This window comes from Moschus berezovskii, chromosome 27 (genome assembly GCF_049115385.1).
Source record: "Moschus berezovskii isolate FMDL1 chromosome 27, NW_MosBer_1.0, whole genome shotgun sequence".
NCBI classification, from domain to species: Eukaryota; Metazoa; Chordata; class Mammalia; order Artiodactyla; family Moschidae; genus Moschus; species Moschus berezovskii.
This window is the reverse complement of record NC_142486.1, coordinates 25,513,411-25,531,387: the sequence shown is the minus strand read 5'-3', so window position 1 is coordinate 25,531,387 and position 17,977 is coordinate 25,513,411. Positions and strand designations below refer to the sequence as shown.

The window sequence follows — 17,977 nt, the reverse complement described above, 5'->3', positions numbered from 1 at the left end:
TTGCCAAGAGGTTGTTGTGAGAATTAAATAAGGCTGTGCCAGAGTTGGGCTTAGCATGCAGTAAGGCCTCAATTAGAGGTAGTTCTTGTTACAAAAGTTAAACAGAAATAAAAGCTTCTTGTGGGGAGGACAGGAAGGAGCTGTCGTTTCTGTCTTGGCAATTGAAGGTGGGTCTTGATGATGAGTATGAATTGAAATTATTAAGCTGCTGGTAACCATGATACTCCCTGAATGGGGAGAGCCTGTTCAGGAGACAGAGTGATAAACAAAGCCCTGATTACTTCATTTGAGCCCCTGGATCCAGCTATGCCTAAAGCCAGGACTTCCTCTGTGGCTTAAACAATTTGGTGTTAAGTTCCCATTGCTTGCAACAGGAGGGACCTAACATAAATCCTTATCTTCTTTTACACAAGTTCTCTTGTCAGTTGTCAGACGAATATACCTTAACGTTTTAACTGTTCTTTCTGCCTAGCCCACACACAAGTCTTACCAACAATGTCCAGCATGACTGGCTGGCCGCTTATACCCACTGTGGCCCTCGAGTGTTCCAGCTGAGACCCTAGGTATCATGGGGCAGGGACAAGCCATCCCTGTGCTTGGTCTGAATTCTGGACCCATGAGATCTGTGAGCACAATAAACACCAGTGCTTTGAGTTTTTACACAGAGACAGTAACTGAAATACCCTCCTACCCTCCATGCCCGTGTTCATGAAGAAAAAGATAAGTCAAATGCATGGCACAAATAAATAACCTTTAATTTCAATAAATAGCTCCCCATTATACCAGACAACACACTGTGGGAAAAGATACAGAAGCATCCAACAGAGAGAGAGAGAGAGAGATCTGTTCTAACTACACTAATTTCTTAGCACGAGAGAAGTGACTTTGGTTCACACACAAAACACAGCGAGACCCTCAGAGTGTGACAAGGAGGGAGACTCTTGGGTGGGGGCGTGGTGGCCTTTTTATTCCATGTAACCGTTCTCTGCAGGTCTTCTGGGAGTCATAATCACCATGATTTGGTCAAAAAATTTTACTTCTGCTCTATCATATTCTATTAACTTGCTATTCACACACGCTACTGTTACTGAAGGTGGGGTCTTGACACACACGAGGGTGGTGGGTGAAACTTCATTGATGGGCAAGGCAGACAGAAGGAGTGCTCAGGCCTGAGGTCCCGGCCAGCACCTTGCTCACCAAAGGGACACACAGGCACACACACACACACACACGCTCATCTGAGGGCACACACGCCAGAACATCCACACACATACCCACGGGGAGTCCCCAGGGAGAAGCGAACACAAGGACGGCTTCAGGGAAGCCGGGAGAGGCTTCTGACACGGGAATATTTTTTGTTGCCATTTGGTTTCTTCAAATAGTCTAATCTATGAATCACACCCACTAAAGAGAAGACAAAGTACTTACACGTTGGGGGAAAGGTGGCAGGTTTGAGGAACCTCTGGGAACAGCAGACTGTTCGGGAGTCACCCAGTGGGTGCGCATTTTGGGTTTGGGGGGTCAGGCCAGACTCTTGGAAAACTTCATCTCAGTGGAGGCTGGCACCCTCGGGGAGGTCTTTTCTCTGGTCTGAGGGTTGAAAGTGCATTTTGGGGTGGGAGGACCCACAAGAGCAAGCACTGCCCACAAGTCTCACGGCAGAGCCCGCTCAGCTCACGGCTGATGGATGGATGGGGCTTCTGGAGAGTTCTCAGGCCTCGCTCCTCAAGGGTGGCCAGGATGTGATCAATAGTCAGTGCCCTCTTGGTTCTGAGAGGAGTTGGGTGTGTAGGGGGGTGTGTGTGTGGTGTGTGTGTGTGTGGATGGCACAGTATACACATATGGCATTTTTTTTGTCCTAAGTTTTCTTCCCTTTTTCCGCAGACGACAGCTGCTGTCCCTGCGGCCCTCAGGTCACCTCCAGCGAGGCAGGGGACACACGGTCGCACTCGGCCCGGGACCGCAGGCTGTGCCACTGCTCCACGGCCGTGCGGTGGGCGCTGAGCATCCGCCGCCAGTGGTTCGATTCCGAGGGCCCGGAGGAGTACTGGCCGATGACGATCCTCCCGATGAAGTCGTTGCTGCTCTTCATGTTGTGGCCGAACACTAACCAGAGGAGCAGGGAGGGCAGGACAGAGGCGTTAATCTCCATACGTCTCGATGGCAGGCACAAGCCCTTGTTTATAGGACACTGTTTCTTTTAACCCCAGAGAATTCCCCGATTCCCTCCTCACCCTCCCATGAGTCCCTTGGCTGCAGCTTTTAACCTCTGACCCTGCAGCCTCACCATGGCTGCCCCCAGGGCACGACAGCCGGGTAGCCCCAGTGGAACCGCCCAGCCACCACTGGAGTCCGGCTGAGTGCTTGAACCAGGTTCTGAAGGTCGCAATGCTGACACGGGCGGCTGGGTGATTCTCTGTGGGGGCAGCCTGTGTGCTATAGACTGTCCAGCAGCACTTCAGGCCTCTACCCACCAGCTTCCATTTGCACCTCCAGCCCAGCGGTCACAATCCCCAAATCTCCACACAGGGCCCAGTATCTCCAGGAGGTCAATTCACCCCAGATAAGAACCACCTGGTTAAGCTGTAGGCCATGAGAACAGACATCCTAGGTGAATCCTAGGGCTTCACTTCAACTTCATAGCTCAGTTGGTAAAGAGTCCACCTGCAATGCAGGAGACCCTGGTTTGATTCCCGGGTCAGGAAGAGCCTTTGGAGAAGGGACAGGCTACCCACTCCAGTATTCTTGGGCTTCCCTTGTGGCTCAGCTGGTAAAGAATCTGCCTGCAATGTGGGAGACCTGGGTTCGATCCCTGGGTTGGGAAGATCCCCTGGAGAAGTTTGGAAAGGCTACCCACTCCAGTATTCTGGCCTGGAGAATTCCATGGACTATCTAGTCCATGGGGTCGCAAAGAGTGAATCCTGGCTCTGTCATTCGACAGCTCTGGGACCCCTGAGATAAGCAAAGGAGCCCCTCTGACACTCAGTTTCCTCCTCGGTTAGACGGGAATCTTAACTACCTCAGGAGCCTGCAGTGAGATAATGAACATGTAACAGTGTCTGGCACTTAATGTTGTTTGGTTGCTAGGTTGTGTCCGACTCTTTGCAACCCCATGGACTGTCACATGCCTGACTTCCCTGTCCTTCATTGGCTCTCAGAGTTTGCTCAGATTCATGTTCATTGAGTAGGTGATGCTTTCGAACCATCTCATCCTCTGCCGCCCTCTTCTTAGTGCAGCCTTGGCACTTAATATGTGCTCAACAAACACTCCACTGCTCTTTCAATCCTCAAGTTCACCTGTTGACCTTTACCAAAGAGACAGGCTACAGAGGCAAGGCTCCTGAGAGAAATGGCTTCGGCAATTTCTTCTCCCTTTGTTGCACTGTATGTCCCTTCGGAAGGCTGTTAATTCCCATGCAAGCTTAATTCGTGTCTTTCAAGCCTAATGAGATAGCTTGATTTATCTTCCCAGCCGAGTTCTGCCTAATTCCTTATCTGCATGTGGGGAGTCAGGGCATGCCATCTCGCTGACGGGAAAGCAGGCTGTGTTTGTCTGTGTTATAAATGAAGGACTACAGAATAGGGACTATCAAAGATTCACCCAGCGTGAGCAGAGCACAGGCAAGCAGATCCCAGAAGGGGTGCCCATTATCAAACACACCAGCTAAAATATGCAACCCAAAACAGAGACTGAATGCTAACAAATCTCTGTTCTCCTCTGTGGGATTCACATCAAGAATTCCAAATGATAAAAATAAGGGGAAAAGAAGAAAAGTGGAAAAACAAAAACTCTATCCATCGTTTTAAGCCCTCAAAGACCAAGAGTGAACTGGGCTAAGTGACATCTCCATCAACAGTGTCCCATACCTATCAGCTCCATGAACAAAAACTGGACCATGTTCATTTTTCGTACATCTGATAAAGTGGTCACTATGCATAGGTAGACCTTATTTATAGGGAGACCCCTTACAGAAGAGAAAAATTAGGAATAGAATCTTTGCTTAATAAAGGAAATTGCTGAGAAGCTCTCTGATGCATCTGAAAAAACAAGCACAACTTTTTTTCAATAGGCAACATTCAGGACTCTTGAACCACACCTCGTAGGGAATGGAAGGTCAAACTTTCACCAAATGAAAACAAGTTACCACAGTCCCTTTCCCTGTAGGCCTCACATCTAAAGCAAGACGTCAGGAGACCATTTCAGGCCCCATTTGGACTTTTTCCCTGGGGATAAAATGTTCTATCTTCCTCTGCCTCTCCAAAACTCAAGAATGAAAATGGAGAAAAAGCCTAGTGGTTTTGCTTCTTCGGGAAGTGGTTTTAAGAACAGAACTCTCAAATGTTCTCAGGTGCTGTTGGTGAAAGAGGAAGTAGTTTCATCTTCTGGGCAGAGTATCTGCTCAAAGTAAGAATGTCATTGCTTAAGACCCAGCAATTTTGCCTCCAGAGATCTGTCCTGTAGAATCACCTGCACGAAGGGACAAAGATACACATAAAAGAAATATCCACCATAGCAGGGACTGACAAACTGGAGCTCTCAAGCCAAACCTGGTCTGATTTTTGTAAATAAAGTTTTATTGGAACCCAGTCCAATCCGTTTGTTCACACAATGCCTGCAGCTGCTTTTGTGCTACAGCAGCAGAGCTGAGTAGCTGCAAAAGGGACTGTGTGGCCTTCAGAGCTGAAAATATTTACTATCTGGTCCTTTACAAAGACCTTTGCCAACCCTTCCTCTAGAACATCATTTGTGAGCATGAGAAATGGAAACAACAAAAACACTTCATGAGCAAGTGTGACTGAGGCTGTTGATATCCTGCCCACCCTGGAGGCTACCCCTACTAGCCTTTGTTGCTGGCATCCTACTGTGAGCACCGGCTGCTCTCTGCCTGGGACACTGGACACGCCAGTGTACACTGACCACGTGACTTTTGTAGAGGCCTTGGGCCACACAAGAGCAACTTGACCTCAGAAAAGGCTAGGGACTAGGCTCAGTCACCCGGACTGTCAGTCATGCTTGCACGACTGACCCCTAAACCAAATTCTAGACACGAAGCCTCCAGTGAGCTTCCCTGGTTGGTGATCCTCCGAGCATGTTGCTGCACGTCGTTATTGGGAGAATGAAATGCTGTCCACGTGACATTGGTAACTCATGCCTGGTCTCTCCTGGACTCTGCCTTTTGCTGATTTGAGTCTGTATCTTTTCACTGCAGTGAACTGTAACCATGAGTATAACAGCTTTTCCAAGTTCTGTGAGTCCTGGAGACTCCATGAACCTGACAGTGGTCCTGCCCCCCAAGCTCCAGGTACCCACTCATGGATCATCCTTCACAGGCCCGCCTCCCTTTCTGGTCTCACTTGCCCAATCTCTTCTCAGTATTTCCTGGGATCATCTTCCTAGTAGCCTGCTTGCACCCAAGTCTTGTCTTAGGACCAGCTTTGGGAGCACCCAGATGAAGACTGGAGAGGACTAATTAAATAATTTCTGATGTGACAATACCATGGAAACCAGTGCCATGGTTGAAAACGAGACAGACCTATATATACAAGATGGAAACGTCTCCAAGACATATTGCTAGGAGACAAAATCTAGTTGTAAAACATATATGTAAAGACAATCTCTTTTTGCTTAAAAAAAAAAAAAAAAGGTGATATTGGGTTGGCCAAAAAGTTCATTCAGCTTTTTCCATAAGATCGTTTGAAAAAACCCAAATGAATATTTTGGTTAACCCAATATATAGACTAGAAAACAATATCTGAAAGACTATTCACAAAATTGTTAAGAGTAGCTCTCTCTAGGGAGGGGAAACAGAACTTTCTACTTTCTGTACTTATTATATAAGTATATACAGTTTGAGCTTCTAACAAGAATATATAATTTGGGGGAAAAAAAAACAAAGAAAAAAATAAGCCTCTATTAGAGAGTCTACATCAAAATCAGCAGAAGGGGCAGAAGTATGAACGGAAATCTGAAAGCCTACGCTTCTTATCCCAATGTGCAAAGTAACCTGGCTTGGTGAATCATTCTGCTCTTGAAGGGTGGTCGCTCTTCAGTGATTCAGCCTTTCTGATGGGAAGCAGTCGTTGCTACGGCCATCTGAGCTAATTGGCAGGCTTGGGACTTGCAAATCACTTGGAAAAGTTACGGCAATCTTAACAGTCTTTTAAAAGCCAAACATTTAAAATGCAAATTGTAATACTCTGAATAAAACGAATGACTTCTATCATAAACGTTGCCTGGGAGAACAAGTTTGCCATCTCTGTCAATTCCAGGGATTGTGTTGGTGGAGAGCATAGGGAATTACACTGAATATTGACTGAATCCAGGGAGTGGCTCAGAGACAGGAGGCTAGATATCTCTACCCCCTCCACCCTGTACATAAGGAAGCCAAGTCACTGAGCAAGCTGGTGGTAACATGCAGTATTTGGGGAAGAAAAAAAACCCTGTATATGAAGTGAGTTCCTCATAACTAGATCCCTATATTTCTCCTTTTCAAAAACAATAATATCTAGAAATTTTATTGTGAGACACCCCAAATATCCCCACTGACTGTCATGGGGGACTCATTTTTACTGCCATCATTAGTATATATCTGCACAATGTATATGGTCTAATAATCCTCATCGTCTGGAGGGATTTTCCAAACAACCTGAATAATCCAGAGAGCGACAGAAAGGCACAGATGTCAACAAGGACCTATTGTATAGCACAGGGAACTATACTCAATATCTTGTAATAACCAATAATGGAAAATAATCAAAAAGAATGTGTGTGTATGTGTATAACTGAATCACTTTGCTGTACACTTGAAATTAACACAACATTGCAAATTAACTATATTCAGTTTTTAAAAAGGCATAGATGTCGCAAAGTCCAAGCACAAAACCTGTGCAGAGGGCACCTCACGTCTTCTCTTAAATCTTATTTAGTCTTCATGAATTTAGATATAATTCAAATATACTTGGTCATCTGCTTTCCCCATCTGGAATAATTTTAATCAATTTAGTGGACCGTGACTACCAGACAGATACCAGAACTTAAAAAAGTACAGTAGTACAGGGCCATTTGGTGAAGGGGCAAACAATCCTTTCCTCCTTCACAGAGCCCGGGGATAGTCACTGTGTGATCATTTATTTATTTGAACTTTTTATTTTGTAATGGGGTATAGTTGATTTGGATGGATGGCATCACCAACTCGATGGACATGAGTTTGAGTGAACTCCAGGAGCTGGTGATGGACAGGGAGGCCTGGCGTGCTGTGATTCACGGGGTCGCAAAGAGTCGGACACGACTGAGCGACTGAACAGAACTGAACTGATAGCCGATTAACAATGCTGTAAGTTTCAGGTGAATAGCAAATAGACTCAGTCATATATACATGTATCCATTCTCCCCCAAACCCGCCTCCCATCCACACTGCCACATAACACTGAGCAGAGTTCCATGTGCTATTTAATATAATATGGCCTTGTTGGTTATTCATTTTAAATACAGCTGTGTGTACGTGTCCATCCCAAACTCTCTAACCATCCCTTCCAAAGATCCCTTCCACCTGGAAACTGTAAGTTCATTTTCTAAGTTTGTGAGTCTATTTCTGTTTTGTAAGTTCATTTGTATCACTTTTTAGATTCCACAGATAAGGGATGTCCTATGATATTTCTCCTTCTCAGTTCAGTTCAGTTCACTTCAGTCGCTCAGTCATGTCCGACTCTCCGCGACCCCATGAATCACAGCACGTCAGGCCTCCCTGTCCATCACCAACTCCCGGAGTTCATTCAAACTCATGTCCACAGAGTCAGTGATGCCATCCAGCCATCTCATTCTCTGTCGTCCCCTTCTCCTCCCGCCCCCAACCTTTCCCAGCATCAGAGTCTTTTCCAGTGAGTCAACTCGTCGCATGAGGTGGCCAAAGTATTGCAGTTTCAGCTTTAGTATCAGTCCTTCCAATGAACACCCAGGACTGATCTCCTTTAGAATGGACTGGTTGGAAATCACTCTCTGCTGGTTCACTGTTATCGGGGGCGTCTCTGAGCCCCTAGGTCTATCCATGTTGCTGCAAGTGGCATTATTTCATTCCTTTCAATGGCTAAGTAATATTACATTGAAAGCTTTCCTAAGAGAACAATGCAAAGAAATAGAGGAAAACAATAGAATGGGAAAGACTGGAGATCTCTTCAAGAAAATTAGAGATACCAAGGGAACACTTCACACAAAGATGGGCACAATAAAGGACAGAAATGGTATGGACCTAACAGAAACAAAAGATATTAAGAAGTGGCAAGAATACCCAGAAGAACTATACAAAAAAGATCTTAATGACCCAGATAACCACGATGGTGTGATCACTCACCTAGAGTCAGACATCCTGGAATGTGAAGTCAAGTGGGCCTTAGAAAGCATCACTATGAACAAAGCTAGTGGAGGTGATGGAATTCCGCCTGAGCTTTTCCAGAATCCTAAAAGATGATTCTGTTACAGTACTGTAGTTAATATGTCAGCAAATTTGGAAAACTCAGCAGTAGCCACAAGACTGGAAAAGGTCAGTTTTCAATTCAATCCCAGAGAACGGCAATGCCAAAAAATGTTCAAACTACCACACAATTGCACTCATTTCACATGCTAGCGAGGTCATGCTCAAAATCTTCCAAGCCAGACTTCAACAGTATGTGGAAGGAGAAATTCCAGATGTACAGCTGGATTTAGAAAAGGCAGAGGAACCAGAGTTTAAACTGCCAACATCTGTTGGATCACAGAAAAAGCAAGAGATTCCAGAAAAACATCTGCTTCATTGACTTTGCTAAAGGCTTTAATGGTGTGAATCACAACAAACTGTGGAAAATTCTCCAAGAGATGCGAGTACTAGACCTCTTAATCTGTCTCCTGAGAAACCTGTATGCAGGTTAAGAAACAACAGTTAGAACCGAACATGGATCAGCAGACTAGTTCAAAACTGAGAAAGAAGTACGTCAAGGCTGTATATTGTCACCCTGTTTATTTAACTTACATGCATAGTACATCTTGCAAAATGCTGGGCTGGATGAAGCACAAGCTGGAATCAAGATTGCTGGGAGAAATATCAATCACCTCATATACACACCCTATGGCAGAAAGCAAGAGGAACTAAAGAGCCTCTTGATGAAGGTGAGTGAGGAGAGTGAAAAAGCTGGCTTAAAACTCAACATTCAGAAAACTAAGATCATGGCATCTGGTCCCATCACTTCATGGCAAATAGATGGGGAAACAATGGAAACAGTGACAGACTTTATTTTCTTGGACTCCAAAATCACTGCAGATGGTGACTGCAGCCATGAAATTAAAAGACGCTTGTTCCTTAGAAGAAAAGCTATGACAATCCTAGACAGCACATTAAAAGGCAGAGATATTACTTTGCCGATAAAGATCCATATAGTCCAAGCTACGGTTTTTCCAGTAGTCGTGTATGGACCATAAAGAAGGCTTAGCACCGAAGAATTGATGCTTTTGAACTGTGGTGTTAGAGAAGAGTCTTGAGAGTCCCTTGGACTGCAAGGAGATCAAACCAGTCAATCCTAAAGGAAATCAATCCCGAATATTCATTGGAAGGACTGATGCTGAATCTGAAGCTCCAACACACTGGCCACCTGATGCGAAGAGCTGACTCACTAGAAAAGACCCTGATGCTGGGAAAGATGGAAGGCAGGAAGAGAAGGGGATGACAAAGGACGAGATGGTTGGATGGCATCACCGACTCGATGGACATGAGTTTGAGCCAGCTTCGGGAGTTGTTGATGGACAGGGAGGCCTGGCGTGCTGCAGTTCATGGTGTCGCAAAGAGTTGGACGTGACTGAACAGCAATAAATACTCCACTGTATATATGTGCTACATCTTCTTTAGCCGTTCCTCTGTTGATGGACATTTAGGCTGCTTCCATGTCTTGGCTACTGTAAACAGTGCTGCAATGAACACTGGGATGCATGTATCCTTTCAGATCATGCTTTTCTCTGACATATGCCCAGGAGTATGGTAACTCTGTTTTTAGTTTTTTAAGAAACCTTCATACTGTTCTCCATAGTGGCTGTACCAATTTACACTCCCACCAACAGTGTAGGAGGGTTCCCTTCTCTCCACCCCTCTCCAGCATTTATAATTTGTGGCTTTTTTTTTACGTTAGCCACTCTCGCTTGTGTGGGGTGATATCTCATTGTGGTTCTGATTTGCATTTCTCTAATAATTAGCGATGTTAACATTTTTTTTCATGTACCTATTGGTCATCAGTATGTCTTCTTTGGAGAAATATCCGTTTATGTCTTCTGCCCACTTTCTGAGTGGGTTATTTGTTTTAATGATGTTAAGCATCATGTGATCATTTGTTTTTATAATTTAAGATTTTGAATCTGTAAGAAAGCTCAGTATCCGGGTTAATGGGCCAAGTGAAGTACAAACAGTTTTCTATCAAACAGTTAAAACTTTAAAGCCTTTTTTAAAGTGTAAGTGGAAAGTGTTTACTCAAACTCCTTTACTTCTCCTCCCTGCCTGATTACAGGAAAGAACCAGCTGTGCCAGGAACACGCTCTGAGCTGTCACACTGCTCTCCCTCCAACCTCGACAGACTTCAAACACCCTGACAGCCACAGTCTCCGAGCATCGCCCTCTGTATGGACCAGTGAGTCACCGGAGACCATCTCTCTCCATCCTCAGATGGGGACTGGACACAACCGGCATATTACACTTTCTGGAATTTCTCTCTACAGAATCACCAACTTATGTGCCTCTGTGGTGTCAGTCACCATGGCCATGCAGGTGAGGGAGTCCCAACCAAAGCAGGATGAGAGGCTCAAGGCTTTGAAGGAGCATGGAGAGTACGACTACTCTATGAAGCACCTATTGTATATATGGCCCAGGACTAAGCACATCACATGGATTAACTCACTTAATCTTCATACCAACCCTCTAGAGTGGCATTTCCCACCCTCTGCACTGCCAGATCACTCTCTGTAATGGGGGGGCTGCTCTGAGCACTGCAGGATGCCCTGGAGCACCCCAGCCTCTGCCCACTGGACGCCACTAGCAGTCCTTTCCCAGCTGTGACAACCCAAAGCAACTCCAGACACGGCTAAACAAAATCCACCTCCTCCCTTTCCACTGAGAGCCACTGCTCTAAGGCACTGTCATTGGCCCATTTTACAGTTGGGAAGACCGAGGCCCAGAGGTGCACGGAGATTCCTGCTCAAGTCAACATCTAGGTGCCCCGGGTGAGTCAGGGGCAAGATGAGGTTTTCACATGTTGATATTTGCTGTAAAAATGATTTTGTTCTTTCCTGAAAGAGCTAAACTCTTGGTTGCTAATTTAGTTTGCCAAGGCAGACGGTTCTGGAAGGGAAGCTGGATGACTTAAGAGTGTGGGTGTGATAAACACTGCAAATGGAAAAAAAAAAAATCGTAATCTTTTACCAGCAGGAGCAGACTTGCCTGCTCCCCACCTTGCATGCTTGGTTCACAAGGTGATGCCCCCATAAGAAGGGAGAGCCCCACTCATGGAACCCCACTTTGTCACTGTTCCCTGAAAGCCACCTCTTGGGTGCTGAGTGGAGCTGCTCCCCCGTTTCTGAAAAAACTGCACTAAGCGACCAAAACCCATCCTCGCTGTTCCACAGTACTCCCAAACTTTTCACTGGAGAGGGATCCCCACGCTTCATCAGGCTGATGTGACTTAGCTCTTCAGTTCAGTTCAGTCGTTCAGTCGTGTCCGACTCTTTGTGACCCCATGAATCACAGCTTATGTCCCTGCTTCCTCTCCTTCCCCCTCCCCATGGGTCAGCACTGACACACTACAAATATGGTACCCATTCAACTTCTGCAAAACCTCCTCAAACTTCAGCTGGTCCCCTGCATTTGTGGACATGGAGGCTGAGCGTACCCCACCATTTGGTATAAGGGGCCTGAGCATCCACAGAGTCTGGGATTGGAAGTGAGCCTGGAACCAACAGCCTGCAAATACCTCTTTTTTCTTCTCCCTGAGACCTAGAAGCTGTTTCAGGTTTTTCTTTAAAACCAGGTAGATCGTATTCTTTTCCGGGGCCTTGGTTTCTCCATTTACACTTTGAACTGTGGTGTTGGAGAAGACTCTTGAGAGTCCCTTGTACTGCAAGGAGATCCAACCAGTCCATTCTAAAGGAGATCAATCCTGGGTGTTCATTGGAAGGACTGATGCTAAAGCTGAAACTGCAATACTTTGGCCACCTCATGCGACGAGTTGACTCACTGGAAAAGACTCTGATGCTGGGAAAGGTTGGGGGCGGGAGGAGAAGGGGACGACAGAGAATGAGATGGCTGGATGGCATCACCGACTCTGTGGACATGAGTTTGAGTGAACTCTGGGAGTTGGTGATGGACAGGGAGGCCTGGCGTGCTGTGATTCATGGGGTCGCGGAGAGTCGGACACGATTGAGCGACTGAACTGAACTGAACTGAACTGAAGGTCCCTTTTAGCTTTGAGATGTCTTTGGTTTGAAGACGTTTCATCCATGACTTAAGGATGATGTTTTTTACCCTTTCTTGGCTTATTCTGTGATTCACATAAGCTGCTTGGACAGAGCTTTTTCTCCATGTTTTACCTTCTAACAGTCATCATGACAATTTAGATAACAGTATTACAATAATTTAAAATCAGCAACACTGAATCCTGACTTCTTTTTAGGCACTGAGTAAATCTCAATACCTTACCGACATTTCTGACTTAACACCACCATCCTGTTAGGGAAGGTGCTATTTATACCCCCATCTTACAGATGGGGAATTAGAGGCTCAGAGGGCTTAGGAGGTTGAGTGTCCAAGCATGGACACAGAGGGAAGTGAAACTGAAAGCTCATTTTTTCTCCTCCCATCTCAGAAAGAAGAGACGTCTCACCCATTCCTCCCTTCCACGGATCCTGACACAAGACAAACTCAAGATGAGGAGTAAAAATATTTACAACAGGTCCTCAAGCCAGCATATCAAGGCCAGAGGTGCTAAGAGTCAGAATGGCCCTAAATCCCCTCATGATGGTGCCTGGTTGGAGACCTTCACACCACCTCTCTGAGGCCCAGCAGGGCCAGGTTCACCTCCAACATAGGAATGGATGGCTGCTTCTTCAGGGGTGCAGCAGCCAAGGGAGTTGTCTCATGTTTAGGGACTATTGAAAAGTATAATAGCAGTTAATGCTTATATAGAGCTTATCATGTGCCAACCCTGTTCTACAGACTATCGATACTAAATTATTTTGTCCACACAACTCTAGTTACAAGAAGAGGACTGTTATTATCTGCTTGGGTCTAGAGGTCACACACTGGCATCATGGCCTGCCTCCCAGAAGATGGACCTGGAGAAAGCCTTAAGCAGGCTTGGGTCATTTGGGTGAAAAATCCTGGGATACCAGTACTCTGAATTGATCTAGAAAGGGAGATGTAGACACCAGGTGGGGACATCTCCTGGACTCCGTAGACTCCTTGCCTTCAGACCTGTCACCCCATTTAAAGTACAAGGCCTAGGAGAGAGGCTCCTTTTGTCCAGGTGTGCAGGCAATGCTGGCTTCAAGTGTTGGATTCCTTTAATGCAGCGGTTCTCAGCTGAGGCCAATTCTGTCCCCCAAATTTGGCACTGTCAAGAGACATCCGGTTGTCACAATTAGGGGTGAGGGGTAGCCACTGGCATCTAGAGGGTAGAAGCCAGGGATGCTCCTAACCATCCTACCGTGCACAGGACAACCAACCAACAAAGAATTTGGGGCCAGAAGCTGGCCCCAAATGTCAACAAGTGCAGGGGTTAAGAACTCTGCCTTAAGGGTAAAGCATGTGTTTTGGGTTTCCTTTCTTTAAGACCAAATCCATCGACATCAAAGGGAAGTCACTGAGACCCAAGAAGCTACAAAGATCTGCAGGGAAAAAGAGCTTGGGAGGGGAGATGGAGGGAGAGAAGCCACCTCATTGAGCTCAGGAGGGTTTGGGTGCTCAGCAGAGAAGGAATTTCAAAGTAAATTCAGGAAAGAGGACACTGGAGCGAAGGGGAAGGTGCTGCTGAGAATGTCGCCGTGGCTTACGAATCAGATCATCCTCCTTTCCCAAGAGAAAGAAGTCAAGATTGAGATTTTTTTTACAATTCCTTCAGACCACGGCCAGACCACTTCTTTGTGCCTATGTGGAAACTGAGCCATGTGGAGCCCACATTTACAGGGACAAACATATGGGTTGAAGAATCACATTCAGATCTGTGTGTGAATCACACCATCTAGGAGGAAGCATTTAAAAGTGTGACTATAATGTAATGTGCTTGTTTTTACATGAACAACCAAAACTTACACTTCTGAATGAGGATCATTTTTGTACATTTGTCTCAGAGATGCTGGCCCTGCTTTGGGAGAAAATGTTCACAGCAAACTGTCTTCTGAGTTAGTTACAAGACACCTGTTCAAGCTTCAGAAGATGCCCCTTGTCTTCTAAAATAACAGAGGAAATAAAGGAGAAACACCATGTACATGATAACCACTTGAAGACTTTTAAAGAGACCAGTGCCTGGGCCTCACCCCAAGAGATTCTGTTGACTGGTTCACAGGTGGGAGACTGGATGCCAGTGTTCTAGAACTGCTCCCCAGGGGATTCTCATGTATGGTCAGATTAGACACACTGCATTAGAAGCAGATCAAAATGTCCATTGGATTGGTAGCTGAACTGGGAAAAAAAATCCCACATGTTTGGTGTCAGAAATGTTATGAGTAGGGAAAGACAGATTTTTCTTTTCACTGTGTTCCAATAAAACTTTATTTATAAAAACAGGAAGTGGGCCAGATTTGACCCAGGGGGCTGTGATTTGCCCATCCCTGATTGCCGGGAGAAATATCAATAACCTCAGATATGGAGATGACACCACCTTTATGGCAGAAAGTGAAGAGGAACTCAAAAGCCTCTTGATGAAATTGAAAGAAGAGAATGAAAAGGTTGTCTTGAAGCTCAACATTCAGAAAACAAACATCATGGCATCTGGTCCCATCACTTCATGGGAAATAGATGGGGAAACAGTGAAAACAGTGTCAGACTTTATTTTTTTGGGCTCCCAAATCACTGTGGATGCTGATTGCAGCCATGAAGTTAAAAGACGCTTACTCCTTGGAAGGAAAGTTATGACCAACCTAGATAGTATATTAAAAAGCAGAGACATTACTTTGCCAACCAAGGTCCGTCTAGTCAAGGCTATGGTTTTTCCAGTGGTCATGTATGGATATGAGAGTTGGACTGTGAAGAAAGCTGATCACCAAAGAATTGATGCTTCTGAACTGTGGTGTTGGAGAAGAGTCCTGAGAGTCCCTTGGACTTCAAGGAGATCCAACCAGTCCATTCTAAAGGAGATCGATCTTGGGTGTTCATTGGAAGGACTGATGCTGAAGCTGAAACTCCAATACTTTGGCCACTTCATGCAAAGAGTTGACTCACTGAAAAAGACTCTGATGCTGGGAAAGGTTGGGGGCGGGAGGAGAAGGGGACGACAGAGAATGAGATGGCTGGATGGCATCACCAACTCGATGGACATGAGTTTGAGTGAACTCCGGGAGCTGGTGATGGACAGGGAGGCCTGGCGTGCTGTGATTCATGGGGTCGCAAAGAGTCGGTCACGACTGAGCGACTGAACTGAACTGATCTATATGAAGCAGTGATGCTCAAAGTATGGTCCCCAGGCCAGCAGCTTCATTGTCACCTGGAATCAGTTAAAAATGCAAGTTCTTAGGCCCCATCACGGACCTACTGAATCAGACCCTGGTCCTACATAATTTTCCTTATTTCCCAACAGGCACTCTTCCTTAACCTGCAGTGTGGGTCAACGCAGCATGTGTCTTGAATCCTAGAGCAAGACAAGGTATCAAATCCTAGTGACTGGTAGAGGCCCAGGTGGGATCCAGCCAGCATGACAGTGGTAGAGCTGGGGGTGAACTCAGGTCCTGATGACCTCCTGGGCCTCTACTCTTAACCTCTCCTGGCACTTACAACATCCCAAATTATGTTCTGAAAGCCATGACGCTAATTTGAACGGGCACATTCTTTTTTTTTGCCACACCCTGGCATGTGGGATCTTAAGTTTTCTGACCTGGGATCGAACACAGACTCCCCCTACATTGGAAGCACAGAGTCTTAGCCACTGGACCACCAGGGAAGTGAGTAAGGGCACATTCTATTATGTTTAACTATCACTCTACTTTTAGAATAGACACATATAAAGTGTTGTATAGTTACACACTGAAACACTATATTAAAAATGTGATGAAAAACTACAAGTACACATAATTATATGAATAAATTTCACAAGGATAATGTCGAGTGAAAGAAGTGGTATGATTTCATTTCCATAAAGGTCAAAAAGAAGCAAAATGAATGTATGGGAAGAGAAGTTGGCACAGTAGTACCCCTGGGGGAGGAAGCAGTAATTGAAAGGGGCCCAAGAGAATTTCTGGGAACATTCTTTTTCTTTTTTTTTTTTAACATTCTTTTTCTTAATCTGTGTGCCAGTCACATGGGTGTGTTCATTTTATAAAAATTCATGAATTGTATGCTTACGACTGATGCACTTTTCTATATGTATATTACACTGCAACAAAAAGTCAATTTAAAAAAACAAAAAATGGGACTAACATCTACAAGTGACCTTGAAACGCATGAAAGAAAATCAATTAAGAGACAGAGAGATGGAGATAAGTGATGAAAAAGCAAGCAGAAATCTAGGTGGTGGGAATATGGATGTTGACTGAAACATTCTTTCAAAATTTTTAAAGTTTCTTAATAAAATATTGAGGTTGAAAAAAAAAACCCAGGGACTTTCCTGGTGGTCCAGTGGCTAAGACTCCATGCTCCCGATGCAGGGAGCCTGGGTTTGATCCCTGGTCAGGGAAGTAACTAAGACCTGGTACAGTCAAATAAATTCAAAAATTAATGAAAGAATTGAAAAAAAAACCCAAACACATAAACAGCTCAACTGTCCTACTTTTATATGTCATAGCCTTTACTTGCTTCTTTATAGCACAGACCAACTTCCAGGTCTGTATGACCATGTCACAGGGCCTCTGGATCCTGCAGCAGGAGGGCAGCGTGGTGACTCACTGGTGACACAGAAGGGAGCAGGACAAGACTCCCTGGGGAGGCAGTGAAGAGCCCCCAGTGGGTCCCGCCAGCTTGTCCCAAAGACCACACTAACCAGACCACACTCTGCCAGAAACACTGTCCTATACCTGAACTGAGGGGTCTCGCCCCCTGAGGATCTGTCCACTCACACCACCAAACAAAATTCAGGTCGACTTTCACTAACTACAGAGCACCCCCGCTGCCTTCAGTGTCCTCCTCCTTCGACATGAAAAGCTGATCCACACCACGAGTCACTGGGGAGCTGCAAATTAAAATCACAGCTGCTTGTTTCATTCAAAAAAAAAATCACCTACGTAGAATAAAACCCATCCATTTTAAGCATATCAAGTTTTCTCCCTAGCACTTAACATCATTTCTACTTGGCTTAATTCAGCCATTTTCTTTACTGCCTGTTTTGTTGACAACATTCAAGCATTCACCTGGTGAAACTTGGATTTTTGTCCGATTTGTTCATTGTTGCAAGTACAGCACCTGGCTCACAAGAGAGACTCCATGAATATTTGCTGAATGAATATATACATTAATATGGAAAATGTCCAAGATATATTATGTGAAAAGAGCAAGCTGCAGAAAAATATATTTATATATTCTGGATGTTAACAACAGAGGATGGAGATCTATATATACACACGTGCACGTATATCACAGACACACACAGGCGCACACATTCCTGGAAAGAAGGCTACAGTAAGTTGTTAAAAGTTGTGACCTTTAAGTAGGGGGACTGAGGGATTTTTATTTTTTATTCTACTCTCTCCTGTATGTTTGTATTATATACACATATGTATTATACATACATATATATATATATACATTTATACACACATATAATAACAACA

General features: G+C 45.1%; 1 protein-coding gene across 2 annotated transcripts in view; it reads right to left on the bottom strand.

Annotated features, from left to right (window-relative positions):
- Positions 1 to 740: 740 nt before the first annotated feature.
- Positions 741 to 17,977, bottom strand: part of SYT17 (synaptotagmin 17) — an 89,923-nt gene continuing 72,686 nt past the window's right edge. For both annotated transcript variants that reach the window (XM_055409568.2, XM_088833061.1), the window contains exon 8: positions 741 to 2,106. In XM_055409568.2, the coding sequence (XP_055265543.2) occupies positions 1,910 to 2,106 (197 nt within the window). In that variant the 3' untranslated portion in view covers positions 741 to 1,909. The remainder of the gene's footprint in view (positions 2,107 to 17,977) is intronic.